Source organism: Diadema antillarum, unplaced genomic scaffold (assembly GCF_040938485.1).
Source record: "Diadema antillarum isolate AM-2024a unplaced genomic scaffold, OU_Dant_1.0 seq00000486_RagTag, whole genome shotgun sequence".
Taxonomy (NCBI): domain Eukaryota; kingdom Metazoa; phylum Echinodermata; class Echinoidea; order Diadematoida; family Diadematidae; genus Diadema; species Diadema antillarum.
In genome coordinates this window covers 1528856-1551044 of record NW_027271449.1, presented here as the reverse complement: position 1 = coordinate 1551044, position 22189 = coordinate 1528856, and the positions used below count along the sequence as shown (strand labels likewise).

General features: G+C 37.7%; 1 protein-coding gene across 1 annotated transcript; it reads left to right on the top strand.

Moving 5' to 3' along the window:
- Positions 1-11043: 11043 nt before the first annotated feature.
- On the top strand, positions 11044-18136 carry LOC139733698 (carbonic anhydrase 14-like). Its single transcript, XM_071644511.1, has 7 exons — positions 11044-11059; positions 12051-12221; positions 12703-12848; positions 14990-15079; positions 15733-15796; positions 16988-17148; positions 17996-18136. The coding sequence occupies exons 2-7, from the start codon at positions 12071-12073 to the stop codon at positions 18134-18136; spliced, it is 753 nt and encodes a 250-aa protein (XP_071500612.1). The 5' UTR covers positions 11044-11059; positions 12051-12070.
- The last annotated feature ends 4053 nt before the right edge of the window (positions 18137-22189 follow it).

Genomic DNA, 22189 nt, shown 5'->3' with positions numbered 1-22189 from the left:
ATAGACCTTTCCTCAATTGTGCATTTGCCAGAACAGTTTGTCTTTGCGCTTTCATTCAATCCCTCTTTGATTATTGTTTCCAGCATGGAATAATGCCAGTATAAGATACCTTTGGGTACATCACTAATTCTCACAGAAAAAACAAACAACAACAACCAATGAGGCAACTCAGATAACTTTTCTAAATAGATATCTTAATGAATGAGTGATGACGTGTCAAAGCGTTGGGATTGAACCATTGTTGAACAGGGGAAAGAAAGTGTATGTATTCGTGTTTGTTACTTTTGTGTCTGCTTGTTGTTTGTTGTTTTTTTTTTTCTTACAAAATGCCTACTAGGCATTTTAGGTGATAATCTTTACTATCGAGTACTTCTGCAAAATACATGGATTGCATGAATATAACGCATGGATATGAAAAACGATAATGTAAAGTATTAATATAAAAAATGATTGCGTGAATATTAACACACTGCAAAGAATAAAACAAAAGTGGTGTCATGCTGAGGCCATTACGGTGTCACCACATACGACATAAAGGCGGTATAGAACCGAGATAGTCTGCTCTTAAACACACACACACACACACACACACACGCACACGCACACACACACTTACGTACATTCATACATACATACAATCGAATAAGAATACAGTTTACTGATAATAACAGCATTTACCAACATTTTTAAACGTGGATAGCGTCTAATCTACTGTTGTCCACCAGATTGCTCTGCCATTATAATTACACCAATACTGTATTGCAAGAGATATCGTCAATACGGACTTGAAAAAAATCATTTGAGGTTCATTACTACCAGGATGGCAATTGCTATGCTGGTCCTTTTTTACTATTTAGTAGGCCTGTCCATGTCAATGTGCATTTTTTTTTTCGATTTAGGTATCTTAAATCTATTGCTTTGTTGAAGTACGTGATAACTGTTTACTGGAGGAAGCAGACGTGTAGAAAACCTGTGTCAATAACTACTAGGACTCCATGAAAAACAAAAGCAAAAAAACAAACAGCCAATGGCTGATACCGAATAGTTATCGTAGCATCAGTGACAAAACACTTGTCGTGTGGGAAGGCATTGACCTATTTCATATAATCCTTCCTCCCCCCTCTTCCTCCCCCCCCCCCCCCCCTCTCCCACTCCCTGCGGGGACAAGGACACCATCACAGGGGCATTCGCGCTTACTTTGTGTGAAAAACACTGTTCAGCAGTGTGGTTTAATATGGGGGGGGGGGGGGGCATTTCATCAAGCGTTTGGTGAGATATTTTTTCCGACAAATTTGATATCAGCCAATCAGATGCAAGGATTTCAGAAGCATGAAACAGTTTGTCAGAAAATAAAAAATTGACAAAAGGCTTGATGAAATTCCTCCAAGAAAGGTCAATGATTAGTTGAATCAAGAAACTGGAACTAAACTCGCTTGTTGCGACGTTTCGCCAATTATCATCTGCCTTCAAGATATTTTAGAACTTTCGCAGATGTATAGCTGTATACGACGATATTTCAAATGCATGCTGTACAAAAGTTGGCACAAAAGTTTTGAGAGCGCCATGCTACGTGCACTATCAAGAGATAGTGCACAAATATCACGATGTTATTATGTCGCCCATTCATTGGATTATTCTTAACTGTCTGGGAAATACCGAGTGTTTAAATCAGGGGGCATTCAATGAAACATTTTGTCACATATTTTTTTTCTGACAAACCGTTATAGGCTACTGAAATCCTTGCATCTGATTGGCTGAGAGCAAATTTGGCATAAAAATGTGAAGACTTTTTCCCCCCTTTTTTGCTTCTCATGACCCATCGTCGTTGGGTCAACCCCCCTCCCCCCCCCCCCCCCCCCTTAGCAAAAAAACTAGATCCGCCTCTGCCTCAGAGACTTCACTTTTTGAAGCATTTGAAGTTTATTTCAAAACCCTTGATTTTCTTTTCTTAGCTTCACTTCACATAATATCAGAGACTCTCAATGACAGCATGCTTGTATAGAACAGAATAAAAAACATATTTCAAAGTGGAAATATTGTGAAACAGTGCTTTAATATGAATTAAGATTACCAGCAGAAAGCAAACTGTGCTATATACGAATTCCTATAGGTAACTTAATTATCTTTGATTGATTGCAAGATTTGTCGTCTTGTTTCATCTCAATTTCTTTGTTAGGGTTGAAGAGAACATGATAATGTGTCAGTCTTCGATGACATTTTTTTTTTTCTTTCCTGCAAAAGAGACTGAATTAAAAAAAAAGGAGAAAAATCCAAATGGAGGCCTCAGCGTAAATCCGTTCTCTTCCCAGTCATGACGTCATAGGTTACTTATGATATGGCGAAGACAGCTGGCACGGTTTGAATCACTTGCTGCTTGAGAATAGTCAATAGAGCTATACGTTTTCAGAGGGCATTGTTTTCATGTGAGTCAGCTATAGGGGGAACGCCAAAGTGTGCTAGCTTCAGTTTGTCATACAGCCAAACTTGGAAGGAAGGGGAATTGTTGAGCAAAAAAAAAAACGTCCCGAATGAAATTGTCTTAGACGGTTCATGTCGTTTGACGAGGGGGACTTCAAAATCCTCCGAGACTGTACTCGTGTCAACGTAAACTTCCGTGGAAGGAGTCGGTTAGGGGGATTTCCTCGAAGAGCCCCCAGTCTGACGAAGCCGTTCGCTAAAGCTATACTTGAGAATCAATAAGTGATGACAGACCTCTTGCCGGTTCCTCCGCGTTAGGAAGTAATTAATACCAAAGTTCCCATCATATATCATTGACTTCGGTGATTTCTTGACTCTCCCCGTTGCCTACACGTGCTTCAGCGCAGGTGCCCAATCTTTCTCGAAGGCTGCGAAGTATCTACCTCATTAAATATTCCTTAGTTGTATATTGAGTGTACAATATTCTTTACTACTCCTGTCACGATGGCAAATTATCGATGAGGCGAAGAATCGATAGAGGCGAACCTGATGTAGTCGTGTACGCATTTGTCGTCAGCTGGCGCGTGGATGATCGCAAATGGTTCAATCGATGGATTACTTGGTGATCATAATTCTCTTCATTGCGAACTCGCATCGAGTTTGGTCCACACCAAGATTCCGCAGAGATTCCGATGATGACAGCGCAGAAGGAACCTGGGGTATGTGATTTGTTTTTTTGTTTTGTTTTATTTTTCATGTCCGTATTTTCATTGAGTTTTACACAATTCGATCTCTACTTTGATAAGATGTAAGCTTCTACATCATACTGGTTAAATTCTCTTTTTTATGATTATGTTTAGAGATTTGCAAGGTATCTATAGTGGCTGGCAGCAATGCCTGATAATAACACGGTGAAATTAATAGATTTCAAACATTTGAAACATGATCACGGAGAAATGTGCCGTGAAAAGATGAAATAAAGGAAAACAAGACGAAGTGACGACACTTAATCCACAGAGAATACAAATTGTGCTATAGAGTAGGTGGACGAGATTGCTGATAGTTAGGGGACAAACTTTTTACTGTGTAGATTTTTAGCTATTGTAAATATATATCAAGACGGCAAAAGTCTCTGTTTTCAAAACTGAAGTTTTTGGACTCGTAATGTTCGTGTCCTTCTCCAAAAGATGAAAATTTTCACGTAACCATCTTTAATGTTCATAGTTAATCTCGTTGAAGAATACATGTTCAGAAAGAACGCTAAAAAGCATGGAAAGGGTTTGTTCATTGTTTTGTGTCATGCGTAAAAATAAATTGCCTGCATTGTGTTACGTTCAAAAAAGTTTCTATAGCTTAGGTATGCTTGATTTGCAAAGCCAAAGGAGATAAACGACATCAAACTGACGTGTACTTAGTATGACGCTATTCATTAATTTGCGATCAGGCGGATAAAGCCCACATAAACTTTATATCAAAGTTCAAAATCAGCTCATGAATCGCGGTAAAATTCCGCAAGAATCGTCGTCGAGAATGCCTTAACCGGAAATGACGTGTCAGCAATCATAGTTGTGCAAAATGTCGACTAGAATGAATTCTCAAGATGCAAAATTTTGCTGTGGTGAAAGCCATAGTGTTGCATGTTGCTTGCATCCGTCACATATTTGTAAAAAAAAAAAAATGTGGAAATTAACTAAAATTAACTCAATAACCTATCCAGTGCCAGCTTTACAGCCAGATGATCGTTACTGCATACAGAAACATATAAATTATGTACTGTGTAAATAAGATATGGGTTTGATGCTACGTTTTGTACTTTGCTATCAAATAATCAACTCATCAAAGCTCCATTGATCTCAAAAGTATAATAGTGCCGTACACTTTCTCGACATTGTGAACATTTCGTTCTCATTCTTGTTGGCCAAGGGCATGTGACTCGCTGTTTACTCGCTGACGTCAGCAGACAATTGTTTTCCTGAATACCTGATTGGCTACCAGTTTCCTTCGATGATTTCGCTTCATGAATAAACATTCTCGATAATGAACAATATCGGTGACGGCCTTTAATAGATAATTGATTGAGATAATATGTGCAGTAGACTTCTTGCACACTTAAAATCCCTCAACAATGTAGCATCAGATTCGATGACATTAGCATAGCTAGCAAAAAGATATTGACACACCACAGCTATATAAAACTGTGAATACTGCGTTGCGTTCCCTCTCCATTTTCTCGCCCCCTTTTGATTAAAATGTCGCACTCGATCAGAGGCCGTGGGCATTCTGATAGCTCGATCCTCGTTTTAAGGTCAAACACTCACATTGTGTCGCAGCACAATCCCAATTTTACAGCCAGCATTGTCACTGTCTGCAAACTTTTAAGGTCACACAACTGTTTAAAGGACGAATATAATGGGTTCTCAAAATGAAAGGGGGTAAAATGTCTGCGTGTTTGTTTGTGTGTATATGTTTGTACTGCCTACAGGTGAGAAGGAAGATTATTATAATGCATCACTTACAGTGATTTTTTTCCCTTCACAGAAGGGTATCATTTTCCTTGAGATATTGGCTTGGAAAAGGTTTGAAACAATGCGCGATTCCTGTCAACGTCAGCGAAGCATCCATCCGCAGTAAAACGCTGCGTGACATATATCACTATCATACACCTCAAACAGCATATTGCCGTTGATGAGTTAACTTCATCATGTTCATGTCACCTTAAAGGGGCATTCCGGATGATTTTCATAATTTCACATCATGTAGTACATAAATCAACAGATCCATGTACAGATTCGTGGAATTTATTGTGGTCCTTGAGAGGAGAAACCAATAAATTGAAAATATTGAACAAATTACACTGAACAGTGCTAATGACATCAGAGCCTCATATATTTCAGAAATGTAACAGTGTAATTGCATTACAATACCGCTTGCTCGACAAGTTCACCTGTGAAAAATCTATGCATGCCTTCTTCTTATGTTCTGCTTCCTTGAGCCCCAACTCATGCATTCTTATGGTGAGGCTGTCATGTCATCATCCTTGTTCATTGCAATTTGTTATGAATTTTGAAAACATTCTCATTCCTTATCCAATCTCTCTAAATTCTGCAACTCTACTCAGTTTGATTTATATATAGTTGTTCAAATGTAAAAGTCTGAAAATCATCCGGAGGTTCCCTTTAAACACATTGGCCCAATTTCACAAAGAGTCACTCGATCCGGCTATAAACCACTGTTTAAACCAGAGAAATTTTGAGATTCACAAGGGAGGCGTAGCATATGTCATGAAATGTAGTCCATGGATGGTTCAGTAAATCGTTTGTGAAACAATGATTTAATTGATTTAGGCCTAAATCCAAACTAAGTCTGACCAAACAATAGACTATATAGAATCCAGTCGGTCCCTGTGAACTTCGGCAATTATCGATGGTGATAGTGATTTGAAATCAAATGCCTTTCGAGGAGAGACCAAGTTCATTCATTTTGTAAAATGTCACAGGGGTCAAAATGGGCATCGTGAAATATATGGGAGTCGAATTACGAGATAGAACCGTGTTCCATTTTCTCGCTCTAATTTTATTCTATGGCGCGAATGGAATGATTAAATCTACCCACATCTCGTTTTACTCTCACCCATCGATAAGCCTGATACCGTCCAAACCAATTTCCGGTTTCTCCTTTCAGCAGCCCCCTTTTCAGTAATCCAATAGGATTTCAGTTTAGGCTGAGCACTGTTGGAAAGATATTATAAGAAATCACAAATCATCGACATGCACGTATGTTGTATTGCAGTCATAGCGCACGTAAACTCCTGCGATATTTTTGAGGACACCCCTCCCAGTATAGATATACACAGAAGCACAATAATTTAAATTTCTTCATGTCCTGCTATAATTCTCATAGTAAATACTTTCATACTATATCACATCACAATACATGACAGTCATATACGCTTACATGCATCTTGAATTACTAACATGGATACTAAGCCAGCGTTAAATTACCATTGACTGTTCTACTGCTGTGTATGGGAAATCCCTGTAATTCACTTGATCCTTGACAACTCACCGTTTTGATTTCTTTGTGTTGTATACCACCTGTTCCATATACATTTCACAATCGTCGCATCTCCGTTATGCACTTTCTTGGTTCTTCTCTTAGTGATTTTATCAAGCCTTTGTAGCTTAGTGTGATATTTTCTTCCCATTTGTATCATTATATTATGTGTATTAGATCGCCAGTATAGTTTAAAGGTAATGAATTAAAGTAATTATTTATTAATTTATCAAAGGTGGGCGAATGAATAAACAGCTTAAAAATGGATACTAGTTCATGAAATGGATATCTAGAAAAATGAATACTCGACATGAGTGACTAATAGAATGAATACACGAAATGAATAAGTATAGCTAACACACACACACACAAATATAAGTATATCAGCTGTTGCTCTTGAGCATTACAACAGTGTGTACAAACATGTACAACAGTGTATGTATAGAACCAATTGTCAAGGAACTTCTTGAAGCTCCTTGATAGTACACCCATCAGATTTCTATTTCATTGGCTATGCTGAACATCATTGAGTTTTCGAAGTGACTGAGACAGATTCTGGATTAGTATTCCAGCTGTATCTAATTCCCAGACCACTCCCAAAGTGTAAAACTTGAGGATTGCTGTGCCTAAAAACAAGCACACAAACGAACCATGGAACGAGTCATTGGAGCAACTGTTTATCGAGAAGAAAATCCGTGTTCATTGGATGACGTCATCGTAGTCAAGAGATGGAATTGAATGATAGGATGGAAAGGACTCAAAAGACTTGTCGACAGAAGCCATGGCTAAAAATCCTTCCATTATGTAACTTTATATACTTGTCGCTTTGATTATAGACCATTGGCCTGTCGAATCAATGTATTCCTATGTATTCAAAACATTGAAAAGAAGTGTAAGCAACACACACACACACACACACACACACACACACACAGTTTATGAAATAACAATGTTTAAACGAAAGTTTCAACTGATGTCATCAATGTACACCTTTCGTATACAAAACACAAATGTGCGTGCAATAAACTCCTCAAAAAAAGTTCTGCAAGTCAAATTTGACGTATCATATTTCTCTCAAAACTATATCATTTCATTCAAATATGACATCATAAGAAAGCCTGATTACTTGTCTTTAAAATGACCCCTCACTTGCTGTGATTGGGTGTTCTTGGAATGTGCAAAACAGCTGAGTATGGGGACAGATCAAAAGTGAAAAGTCGCAGCAATTCTGCTATTGATAGTGTACAGTTTTGATGAAAAAAGGCCACCGGAATAAGTAATGCTGAAATGACAGCACTTTCAAAAACTCCCATTTCCTAGACATTAGATGACTGTTTGGTCAATCCTTATGTTTAATTTTTATCTGCAGATACTACTGCATTTTTTAATTCATGGATGAAGCCTGGAATCTAATGATAATCTCACAATGCATTCTTTTCATCCACATTCCGTCCCTGAAACAACAAAGCAAATGGGAATATACACTGTTTGACATAACTTGTTTGCTCTATTTTGCAACATTTCACATTTGGCCTTTCCTCATACTCAGTCATATATACTGTGCATTCCAGGAATATCCAATCAAAGCAAGTAAGGTGTCATTTTAAAGATAAGTTATCAGGCTTTCTTATGATGTCACATTTGAATGAAATTATATAGTTTTGAGAGAAATATGATACATCAAATTGGACTTGCAGAACTTTTTTTGAGGAGTTTTACGATCTTTATCCGGCAACCAGCAAATAGTGTTACGTTTCAGAACGTACCTGAAAGCATACTTGGGTCATTCAACTCATCTCTTTAAAGATACTATTTTTTTTTTTTGGGGGGGGGAAGGGGGGAAAAAGCCACTTGAATTTATATTTTGGTAAAATAATTCGTATGAGAGGAGCACTATGTTGATCATAATGAAGATATACAAGGATGCGAATGTGAAAAATGAAATAGAATGAAGAACCAAATTGCGGGATAGCTGTCCATTACATTGGAGGCTGGTGGAGCTTACTTCCACTTTATTACATTATTCAGATTTCACGTTTTGAAATTTAAATTTTTTATACATTTCACACTTGAATAGAATAATGTAACCGGCACATTATTAAAGATCATAACATTATTATATCTGTAAAAAGTATTATAAAGTATGACATAAATTACGAGTAAAATGCCACTGCACATCTAAGTTGTCTTGATTCATTTTTATATGTCTCGCAAAAATAACTAACAATTAATTAGAATCACTAACATAACAGTGATTATAATGAATCAATATCCAAAGCATGTATTTTCTTTAAAGAAAACAAAACAAAAATCATAAACCACAAAACCCCGAATGATAAATTAGATCTGACAAGATCGCAATGATTGAGAGTCGGTAGATGTCGTGTAGATAGGATAGAATAGAATTTAGGGTCTTACTGAACTTTGCACACTAAACACTAAAGATAGATATCGTAAATTAATGTCAACATGCTGAGTTGATGACTCAGGGGTGTCGACAAATGGATTCAATACCAAGATGTGTACTGAAGATAATAATAAATCGAGTGAGTTGTTCAAGGTCTGAAGAAATTTCATGGCAAAATCATCTCTCAAATTCTGTCTGGTGGATTTTCGCGCAAATGTATAGAGCTACAGGAAATTAAGTTTCGGTGTGGGGGGTGGGGGGGGGGGTGGGGGGGGGGGGGGGGGGGGGGAGAGAAATAGAAAAGTTAAGAATGAAGCTAAAAGCCTAATCAAAGTTAATTCATTTTTCCAAGAATTGAATAATTCACTTTCGCTAGACTGCGCCACGTTTTCACATGCAATTGTACTTTGATTTCAAATCAATGAATGACTACAATTTCTCCTTATGTGATTCCATCGCCGCCACCGCTCCTTTTTTTTAATATATCCTATATAATCTCACTTCGTCAGAATTTGCTTGCCTTTCGCGCGCAAAGTTTACCAGACCGAGGACGCCGCAGCCATTTCCGCCTGATTCTATGAGAAATCCATTTTGCAGAAATAGGCTGTACCCATTGTGCAGACGCGAAGTGTGTTAGAATGTATAATCATGGAATCTTTACCCCCCCCCCCCCCCAACATGGTGTATTCATTTGATCCCATGTTGTACCCACCACCACTCTCCATCACTTTAAACCAACTGAGAGCAGACGGTTAATGATGAAGCGTTGCCATAGCAACTGCTGCTACTCGACGAATGCATGGATGCTAGCTGATTCTACGTAAGGGTTTAGGCAAATTAGCACAGGAATCAAACAATGAGGATATGCAGTGTAAGGATCTCCTCCTCGAACAACCAGGGAGCTCTCCATCCTTCCACAATGGTATCACATCGCCATACACAATGTGACAGGTGTATCACATAAAAAAACGCCACTAACTCATAAACGTCAATTATACTCTTTATGCCGTACGTACGAGGAACCAAAAAAATCACGATCATTGGACTTCATTTCTTGGATACATTGACGTTTGAGGTTGAGTTTTAGGATCTCAACATCTGGGGACTTATGATTTATGTCCAATGATATTATCGCTATTGCATTAGGAGAATATCATCCAATTTATTGTTCTTTTTTTTGTCTGATGATGGATTCCAGCACAATTGCATTTTACATTGATAAGCATAAAGATAGTATAAAAAGAACACGTGAAATCCTGATATTTGAATTCTACATGTTTCCACGTTCAAATAGGAATGTTCTTGAATTTCGTCGTTGAATGTCGAAATGAGAAATTTGCTGACCCCCCCCCCCCAAAAAAAAAGAAGATAATTCTGCAGATTCCAACAGTTGTATTCAAATGATCTTATTTTCTTTAAAACTTTCCTTTAACCTTTTTATTCAGTACAAAATGTAATGACAATTATATAATGAGTTCATGAAGGAATCTATTTGTCTGTCTCTCTATCAAAATATGCTTGAAAAGTATCAAACTGAGATTTCTTGCATTATGAAATTTCAAGTTTACTACTACAATTACACCATTCACAATTCTCACACTCAAGACTTAAAACTTTTCTATACCTAAAATTTCATACTAATGATATGTATATATTACTTGTCTGCTAACAATGATAAATGTCACGTCCAAGTGGAGGTGAGAGTAACCTCAGTTGAGATGATGTGAAAATTCCTTTGCATTTTAATTTCTACCAAGGGATCTGAAAGCATATCGACTTTCACAGTACATGTAATATCATATTCACGTCCAAACATGCCGCCCATGTCAGTCAATTTACTTGTGCATCCTGTCCGCTTGTCAGCGCGTGTGAATGTGTGTGTGGATTTGTGGGGGTGGGGGGGGGGGTGGGGAGAATATTGCTGATTATGAAATCGTTATTAAGGTCTATTGAGGTCCTTCCATTCATGTAATCTTGCATGCAGATCTAGTCAAATGGCAGATCGGTGCCAAATAAAAATTTCCAGAGGCAGGAATAACAAGGGTAACAATATTAGAGGAGAAAATGGCAGAAATTGAAATTCCAGATGTAACAATATGAATTAAATTTGTTGTATTTTTTTAATTTCAGTTCCCTTACCACCCGCAAGCGATGTTCTCTGGAACTACGGAGCAGATAAGGGTATGATATAGTTTTCTTCCTTCTCACTGTAAACCAATTGCATGATTGTTAGAAGATTTTGTTTGGCAGATATCATCTCTGGGTGTCTGTCATTAGATGACGTCATTAGTAGATTCCTATTGTTAATTTCTTTTTTCTATCATATGTTGTTAATTTTGTCCTGAATCAACTCTTGTACGATACTCCATGATTTGTGAATTTGAGATTGACAAAAAAAAAAATAAGGAGTTATGAAATCATAAATCAGTGTAACATGTTTTTGGGAAGGTGGTGATATCGGTCACATCAAATTTCATCTCATACGGCTCATATTGGTTTGTCGGTAAAATGTTACATCTTTTTTTTTTTACATTTCTGTCAATAACTGTAACGCCGTTGTCTTTGCAACATCCCTGCTATCATATTACAGATTTAGAACAGGATGACGTGGAGAGCGTATTTACACGTCAAGATGAAATTATGCTTGTGTGCATGTTAAGGGAGTCATGTAACTTGACATGAATAGACCTATGAGGGGAAAAAGAAGGGTTTTACAGCATTTCACAACCTTCTTAGTTCTTGTCTCATTTTACAGAAAATATGTTCGCGGTTCACTGCGGTGTTGTTTTTTCTATCCATTATTAATTTGAACATGTGGATTTTCATTCTAGTGAGATAAGTCGCAGAAAATGTATGTATAAATGTATACATTATATATATATATATATATATATATATATATACAAGTATACAGTATGAAATGTTGATGGCACGAAAAAGAAATGCGATGGGCCGAAATGGAAGGAAATATAAACATTCATTTTGGACTTTAGCTGCCCGATCGGGCCACAAAAAGAAAAATCTGGTGGCCCGACATATATTATTATTAGCGGTCCCAGACCACCGGGGGGTATCACTAATAAATGTCGAACCCTGCATGCAATCGTACATTACGAGTGATATCGGCGTTTTTTGTTTTTGTTTTTGTTTTTGTTTTTTTGTATATTGATAGGTCCAGCAAAATGGGCGTCGATGTTCCCCTACCAATGCGCGGGAACGCACCAGTCCCCCATCAGCATCCAGACTACAGCCACAGAGAGACAAGAATTGGGGATGCTGCAACTCGCTGGGTACAGCGAAAGGGCGGGAAGGAAAATGACCCTCGCTAACATTGGACACACGGGTGAGTGTGTCTGGGATGCGAGAATAATGATACTGTGCATAGTAATATGATATAAATATTGATCAGTTGAATATGCTTTTGAGTTATTGACTCCTCGGACGGTAATCATTTACGCTATTTCGTTATTCAGAGAAGAATATTTTCCTTTGTGATTATATACGTGTGATATACGTGCGTTTATACTGAGACCTGAACGTCTTGAATCAATGTTTAATGCATGTTGCTGTTATATAAGTATGTGCAAAACAAGCAGAATGTCAAAGTTTGGGACTGGAGCTGCTGAAAAATAATGGAATACAGTGTACATGTAATCTTCAAAAATGTTTCTTGTTATACGAGTGCAGTATTCACGAAAAGATTTAGTTTTCTCAATTTTGTGAACACCGCATTTATCTGTCTTTGCATTCAAACTCTTGTACTATATCTATACGTGGTGATATTGTGAGCGTGACGTTAATATCTATTGTCATTCAAATATCAGTGGGACTATTGCTGGAAGGAAACTACACGCTGCACGGCGGCGGTTTACCGAGTGTGTACGTCGCCGACCAAATTCATTTCCACTGGGGGCGCTCTGACAGCCGGGGTTCTGAACATGTACTCGACCGCAGGAAATATCCGGCAGAGGTTAGTTCTTCGGCGGGCACTGTAAATAAGGAGGATTGTTTTTTTCTTCTTTCTTGAGTGAGAAGGGCGCCATTTGATTTGTTCAGGACAGACCGTGAAAATATTATATTTGAAGAGAAATACTCTATCTAACTTCTTCCGATACGATTCGTAAATAATTTCATGTTTTTTTCAATTGAATTTCATGTTTGACGTGTACACAGGTAATCACTAATTTAAAGCGCAAATATTAAAATATTAATGGATTTTGACTAATCAACGCACAGCCAGATCTCTGTCTGAATGAATAACTCCTTGAATACATCTTTAGATACGGAGATAATCAAATAGGAAGTATGTTTCAAAAATAAACTGAGTTGAAAGTAATTGAAAGAATAGATAACATCACAGACACTCGTGCCTGTGATAGTCACTGAGTGATGATGCTATGGAAATACAAACAACCATCTATCTTACTGCCGAGATCGCATCAGATTTTCCCTACGTATATTTTCTGAAGGGGGTTAGATTATTTTGCTCGTTGGTTTACGCAAACAATGACAAGTTCTTTTTCAATTCTATGGAAATGTAACAGGGCACCGTAAAATAGTCTTCATGCATGGTTCTCCCCTTTTTAAAGCAAGAGAAGGAATATTAACAAAACAATCTAAAAAAAAATGGAAGCAAGAACGTTTGTATCCAATAGACCTTCTGCGAATGCAAATTGCAAGTAGGCATAACCTAGACCGGTATATATGGTTTTTTTTTTGGTTTTTTTGTTTTGTTTTGTTTTGTTTTGTTTTGTTTTGTTTTTACCGTATCTCTCCTCTAAGGATTGCACACTTGCAATTTATTATACCGGGTGAAAAGCATTTCCCACATTTTAAGTCAATTCTAAATATCAAAGGAGTAAAAACGATCACAATGTTGATCTGCCCTCTTTAGTCCCCAATACTTCTAAAATTTTCCTTCTGCCGTCTTCTCGTAGTGTTAATCATTGAGTAATTACACGTAACGACTTGCACGGGGTAAGAGTTGGATCGATTATATACACTAATAAGAAGATGAAAGCATAAAGATCGATTGAAAACAATGAAGAGATAAAGGAAATGGCAGGGAGAGAGAAGAAAAGTGGAGAGAGAGAGAGAGAGAGTGTGTGTGTGTGTATGTTCGAAGAGTAGGAAGAAGGCTACTGCACAATGTCATATTCCCGCTGTGTCAACATTTGTGAAAGGGTGATGGCGTCGTACGTCGGGAAAACGTGACTAGCAGTGGAGCTTCACGGTTTGCACGCCGCATTCCGAACAAATTTGTCCTCCATTGTGACATCACGAGTATCTCTGGTTCATGGCAACTTGGGATACAAGAAGGCAGAGAAAGAAAAACGATAAAAACATGTTCACTTGAAATTTAAAAAAAGAACAGGGGAAGGAGTGGAGCGATTTAATTGCATGTACACTTTTCTGGGTGTACGTTATATCATACGTTCGCCAACAAGAACGACGCTTTTATACCGCACTGCAAGTTCGTTACAGAGTTTGTTTGGTTTTTTCCCCACTGTCTACTCTGTATTCGTAGAAAAGACCTATGGTTTTGGGTTATGTACACATATCAACTTGATTGAATGCATACTATCGTCCCTATTCATTCCTTGGCGAAATCCATCTGACACATATGTCTGAGCCTGTTATAATTGTTACTTCGTTATTGCTACCATGGAATAAACAGACCAAGAGAGAGAGAGGGAGAGAGAGAGAAAGAGAGGGAGAGAAAAGTCAGCGCTAGGATTGGCCTCTCACATCGCAAAAGGGGAGGAAAAGAGGCGTGAAATTAATACATAAATTGATGAATTTGTAATAAAAAGAATCCAGGGACATATCAATGGACATAAAACAGACCTATGAATGAACTCTGAAATGAACGGTTGATAATAAATTAAAAAAATAAACAATTGAACTAATAACAAAGAGAACATTATTTTGATAAATGAATACAAATTGAAAAACAAAGAATGAGTGCGCTCACAAGAAAGCTGATAAGGGTCGAGAAGAAATAAAATAAACACATCAAGCATACTAACAAACGAACAAAAAAAACAATAAGATTTTTGACTGACTTATTGCTAATCAAATCAAACTGTGCTTTTGAATGATCCTTGATAGATGCACATTGTACACCACGACGTGTCCATGTCGAGGGATAGAACCATTCACACCCCGGGCGGGTTGGCCGTACTCGCTGTTCTCATGGAGGTAAGAATTAAGCTCCACCGTGGTCACAACGGTAAAAAATGTCATCAGTCTATTCAGTGTAATCGTTAAAAAAAATGAAAATAAATCTATATTCATAGTGAAAGAAATTAGACTTGAGGCGGACGTTGCTCTCGCACTATATATATATATATATATATATATATATATATATATATATATATATATATATATATGATACACAATGCTAACACATATAACATAACATAATTATCCAAATATACCATAAATACATACATACATACATACATACATACACAGACAGACACACACATACACACACACTGGGAGAGAGTGGGGGCAGGGATACAGATGAATATACTTGAAAGCATAACAAAATATAACGGATCTCCTTCACAATATAATTCATCTAAGTTTAGAGACACCCTGATTTTTTTTTAATGAATAATTTATCATACAAAAGAATAGAATAAACAAATTAAACAAGGTAGCTATGTTTGTACAATCTGTTGTAGACATTCTTGATTAGGCCTTACCATACACCCACTGGAACATAAGAACTGCATATTATGTTGTACGTGAAGTTGTAACCCTCCCCCACCCCCACCCACCTCCCTCAAAAAAAAAAATAAATGTTATGTTTGAGATTCGCTGTTCGTTTTGCTCTTTTCTAGATTGGAGAGGAGAACAAAGCATTCGACGAGATCGTCAATCGCTTACCGGATGTACAGTTCAAAGGTTTGGCATACCACCCGAATTGTGGAAAAAACTATCATACACTCTTTTTATTAAAGCTATAATTAGATGATAGTGGAAAATACCACAGAGTTTGACATAGCAACAGAATCCACGAGCACCGATTTGAAACGCACTACATATCGAACACGGCGATCTCGGATATTCATCGTAGACAGCGTTGTGATTTCTACACAGTTCGTGAATCCCTTGACTCATGACTACCAACCACTGGTGGAAGGGGCCAATTCGATGATAAAATTAGAATTTCAAATTTGAACCAAAATTGATAAGCGAATGGATAGAGTTTACTAGGACTGATATATAAATGAGGAGCAGAAGGAATTACAGGAGGAAGAGGAAAGTTAGGTGAAACCAGAATAGAAAAACAACTTTTGGTATTATTCTTGTAATGTTCCAGATACAACACGAATTGTAGTGTTGCTATGTCCAAAAAGCCCTGAAGAATCAAATGTAACACAGGGTATTACATGCTTAATTTGCATTGGATGATGTCTTCTCAATTTAGTGATCATAAGAATACATATGTATTAATAAAACACATAAGAAGTCCCACTGTAATCATTAGAATAGGGGTTGAGTCATCTTTCTTAAATGGTAAGCGAAGAATAAGCAACAGTCTGTGCTGTTGCGATTATCAAGTTATTCATGTTTTCTTTTTCTAGTCATTTTCTTTGAAGTTTTCTGTTTTTATGTGTACTATAAATTATGCAAGCTGTATGTCATGCTATTGTATTGATGAGTATGAGAACTTCAACAAATCTGGTACTTAGAGAAGTTACCTGTCTTTACCGGCGAGAAACAATGGTCTTCCGTGCATTGTTCTGACCCGAGAGTATTGTGCCCGAACGACATATAACCAACAAACCCGAGCGCTCTAGGTATGTCTCAAAAGAAAAACGGGGGGGGGGGGGGGGGTGCATCCTGTCAGGTAAGAGAAGGGGCGATAGGTATTGTAACTCTGCCAGAGTTTGGCAACACGACTAATGAATGACCAATTATTTTTGGCCTTTCTTGTTTTGCTTGCCTTCTCACAGCGACTTGCCAAGGACATTCAGTGTTATCTTTATGATCTATCATTCACCATACAATACATAAGCAATTGATAAGAGAAAATGCTCTGTAACAGGTCATTTTACTCTATGTGCTATCTTGATCTTGATCTTGGCGCAGATGAGGCGACTCCTATGAGCCAACCCATTTCGGTTGCCGATCTGCTGCCGAGAAATACCGACAGGTTCTACCGCTACGCCGGATCTCTGACCACACCCCCTTGTAACGAAGTGGTCACGTGGACTGTCTTTCAAGAACCAATCACCATATCCCGAAACCAGGTACATTTATAGTAAGATACACTTAGACAAGAAGTAGAGTAAAATCTCGCGTGTGAAATTTACTGGAAGACACAGTGAGCATCGTTATCCCGTAAATGCGTCATTCCGAAAATGAAATAAGGTTCATTATTCTAAAGGTATGTTAATTTGAATCTGAAAATAAAATAAGGTTCGTTATTCCAAAGATCCGTTGATCCGAAGATGAAGAAAGGTTAGTTATTCCGAAGGTTTGCTAATCTGAAAACGAAATAAGGATTAACGAACTTTGTTTCATTTTCGGATGAGCGAACCTTTGGAATAATGCCACAAAATGTTCGGATTAATGAACCCCATTACATTTTCGGATTAACGAACATCTACACATTTCAATTGTCGGGGTATATCTCGGAATGACGAACCTCATGTCATTTTCGGATTAACGAATCTAAGGAATAACGAACATCACCCTGAATACCTGTGAAACAACCACCGGACCGAATGATCTCACGAAGTCCCCTCCTAAGGACTACAGCAATTGCTTAGGGGCATGCACAGTCACTGCAGACAGATATTCGAATCAGGGATGTCACAGTTGAGTGCCCGTGGTTTTATCCACTGCACCAAAGCAGCTTAAGTTTGGTTTTATCAGGGAGGTGACACCTCCCTGGTTTTATCATCACAAAAGCTGTCCTCGGAGGATTTTGATACAGGCCTATAATGAAGGGCCTGCAAGAAAAGAAGTATATGGGCCTAAATTTCAAGTTCATATAATCATGCATGCATAAATACATATTCCATCACGTAGTCCTATATTTGTGTTTCTGTTTTTTCACCCTGCCCCCCCCCCCCCCCCAACTTTCCTTTATAGTTATCGGCACTTCGTCGTCTGTATGAGACAACCCGTCCTTCCTATCTGTACAACAGACGCCAGAGACCCCGGCCTCTCAGTGACAACTTCAGACCGCCGCAGCAGCTCAATGGTCGCCGCGTGTACAGGAACGGATTTTGATGCGCCTCCGTTATTCCCGGCATTGTGAATCGCGGGAAAAATGGGTTACCTCCCTTCGTGACTGGCGCAATGTTACTGGACAAGACTTGCGGCTCCTGACCCAGCAAGAATCTGCATCAAAGATATATACACAAAATGATGGAACTTTCTACATGGGCGGGCACACTAAATAATTAACTGCGCCGATCTCATTCGGACGATGCGATTTGTCACAACAAAGATGCGCTTTATTCAAATTGATGAATGAAGATGCGCTTTATCAAGTCTTGATATACCCAGACATCACTTGAGATCAAGTGTAAAAAGGAGGTTGAAAATGGAAGTTATGCAGGTCAATATTCGCTGGACGTGTAAATTCTCTTCGCCTCCATCGAGAAGAAAAACAAAAACAAAAACAGGAAAGTTCCTTGAACCTTTGACAGCCACTGGACTGCACCCATCCAATCGAATCAGACAGCCTTGTTAGCGCTGAGAGAAACTGTTACCAGAGTCCCAAGGGAGGAATATGTATACCGATATAAGACAACGCTGACCACAATCGACGGGAAAAGAGACAAATCTATTTCACTACATTTGGAACAGTTTGCCTGGAATATTGACCCTCTAGGATGATTTTCAGCGGAAATTAAATTGCACTAACGAAGTTAGACGCTTCATCGGTTATCACGAAGCAGACCACCAGTTTTTCTGTTGTCTTAAAATTCATGGATAATTTTTAATCCACATCAAGACGTTTATCTAGCGCGCCATGTTCGGTTTGTTTTTTCTTTGGTGGAAATTTACTTTGAAATGCAAAGGACATTGCTATGTTGGGGAAGCCTCCAGTAAACCTCAGACAAGCTTTAGGAGTCTCTTATTTAACCCTGTGGAGAATGAAAAGAAAGAAAGAAGCATACATACAATCCAGAAATTCACCGTATCACTTGCATGCGCAACTCGTAACATGTGCTTGGAGAAAGAAACTCCTATTATGTGGATTGAGTGAATGCAGCAACATTAGTAGAGCATAATTAGTGAAGTTTGAGGGAAATAGGACAATTCCTTCACAAAATGACTGATTTTCAAAGTTTCGGTGCTACCATCGCTGCATGAGAATGCAACATTTTGTGACGTCATTTACTGACGGTAATAACAAAAAAAAAAATGCATTTGAATACAGATAATTCAATATGCAGATGTATTTTCACTTTTCTAGCATAATGAAAGAGCACCTAACTATACCTCTTTTACAAAGCAATGGGAATAATATCAGCCTTGGCATATGTCAGTCACAAGTTAAAGGAATGTGCACATTTCATTTAAAAAAAAAATGTAATTTTGCGAAAGTCTTGAATGTTTCCTTTACTAGTTTGTCATTTTAAATGTGTGACGTCACGAACAGTTGCAGTAGCTTTCCCATGCAACGATGGCTGCACCAAAACTTTGAGAATGCATAACTTTTGGAATGGATTGTCTCATTTTTCGTCAAACTTTCACTGATATAGTCAGATAATATTGCCGCATTCACTCAATCCACACATATAACTGAGTTTCATTCCCCTATCAGTGTCTTATGCTACGCTACACTTACAAAATTAACATATTTGTGTCCTGAACTTAAACATTTCAGCACAAGATAAGCTGAGAAAAATAACTTTCCTTCAATATATTACTAATTCATGAGGTTGCTTAGAGTTAGTTTCAGTTGACCATGTGACTGCACATTTTGTTTGAATTCAATAAATTGTCTTTGTTAAAAATGTGTTTACAGCAAGACATTAATCCTCGTCAACTGAAATGCTCCTACGTGCTCTATGAGATTGATTGCAGTTCATCTGTGAGTGATTGAAGCATTTCGTACAATATATTTCTTTTTCTGCACTTTGAAAAAGCATAATTCCAGATCAAAGTGTGTGTGTGTGTGCATATGTGTGCGCGTAATATCACATCTATCCATCTGACTGTACATGTGTATTTACTATTTACATATATCCCTACACAGGTATACATACATGTACATATACATACATATATATACACATATACATATACATATACTAGTATATACATATACATATACATTATACATATACACATACATACATGTAAATGGATACAGATGTAATGTAGTGTGTCTGTGTATTGATGTCAGCCCTGTTGCAAGAAACTTGAGTTAAGACTAAAGGCAAACTTGCGTATGATTTATATAGGGGACCTGCATTTGATCCCCCCCCCCCCAAAAAAAAAAAAAAAAAAACAAAAACAAAAACAAAAACAAAAACAAAAACAAAAACAAAAAAACAAAAACAAAAACAAAAATGTTTCCACATAGTTTCCAGCAGCAGGGCCCTTAAAGAATCCATCCACAGAGCTCTTTTGTAAACAGTTACATTGACAACCAGCTCTATACAACTCTCACCACAGCAATAAAGTGAAGGGAACATGGTATATGTGGTATTTTAGTAACACGTAAATAACATGCTTTTTTAATAACATTTGACTGAATTCTCCCTCTTCAGTGTAACTACAACAAAATTAACTTTTTAAACATTTTTTTTTATTACAGACAGTGAAAAAAGAACAAAATTATTAACTTGGAAGTACTACAAAACTTTCAGTAGTGTTATGTACAGCATTTATATGTATTTACAGAGCAAAGATTCAGAATTGACATGTTAAAAAATCATGTGTTCTCCAATAAATACCCCAAACTTGGCACAGTTGATAAAAAAGAAATCAAACTTTTATTTTTAATGGATAGCACATAGATTTTAACTTCAGTCACAAATAGATCCCAATTTGTACAATTTTAACTCTCCTTTTTACAAGGTGTCTTTACACGTATGTTACAAAGTTAACACTCATCAACATATATCAACGGCCTATCAAAAGATTGGTTTGGCAGAGTGTTTTATTTTTTTTATGCCGATGGACTTCTCGAAGAATGCACAAAGACCACTGCTGCCATCTCTCCCTATTGACTTAAACTGAATTTGTCTTTACCGTCATTCAGGGAAAGGACAGGCTTCTTGATGTAAACTTTCCAAGATGAACACATTCACCACCAGTTGGTACTCGCTAGACCCCTCCTCTAAAACCCCCCACCTCCACCACCACCGCACCCCCCCCCCCCCAAAAAAAAAAAACAAAACAAAACACAACAAAACAGAAGCTAATAGGTAAGCATAATGGATAGACAAAGGTCGGTGAAGATTAATGGGGGAAAGCTTTGCAAAGTGTGAAACAAAGCATTCAACCTGTATGTTAGGTGCTCAAGGCAAGCTACTGATACTATTTTCTGTCACTCTGCACAAACCGTGCTAAGTTGCTAGGAACTGACAACCAGCAGAGAGAAACAGACCATCAAGGTGTTTCTTGAAAGCACCATGTGATAGTTATCATCATTATTCAATCGGCTCTTTCTCCCTTCTTTGAGCCTGGCATGTGAAGTGAAATTGAGAAGCTCGCAATAAATGTTGGGTTAAGAGTAGTACTATGTGCTCATCAGCAAGACGACCTGTTCGTGTAACACACAGGCCATTAGTTCTGAAGTGCATATGCACATGACCCTGGAGTCACTAGTAAATTACAAACTCTTCATCAAGCTTTTAGCAATGCATTTTATAAAAGGATAAAACAAAGGGAACTGAACCTCATCAAACTTGCCATCCAAAATGAAGATGATTCTTTGTCTAGCAATGTTACTAGTATGTGCATTTGTGTGAAAGTTTGAGGTTGCTTCAACACATATGAAGTTTGGGGAGAACCATATACTATGATCACAGCAATTCTTCTCATTTCTGACTTATTCAACCGCTGGAAGGTTATCCATCATAAACCTCTGCTTAGGTCGCCATCTTCAGACAAGGTTTAAAGAAATCGGAGGGGTTTGCAAAGGAGGGTAAACTACACTGTTAGTACACTGGAATGTAACACAATCACTGCTACCATCCTACAGCAGATTACCAACCTCAAAAGGGGGGAAAAAGAAAAGAAAAAGAAAAGGATGGGGTCTAAACTACAGAATTAAGCATAATCAAGACATAGAAAGATAAATGTACGAAGACACCACCT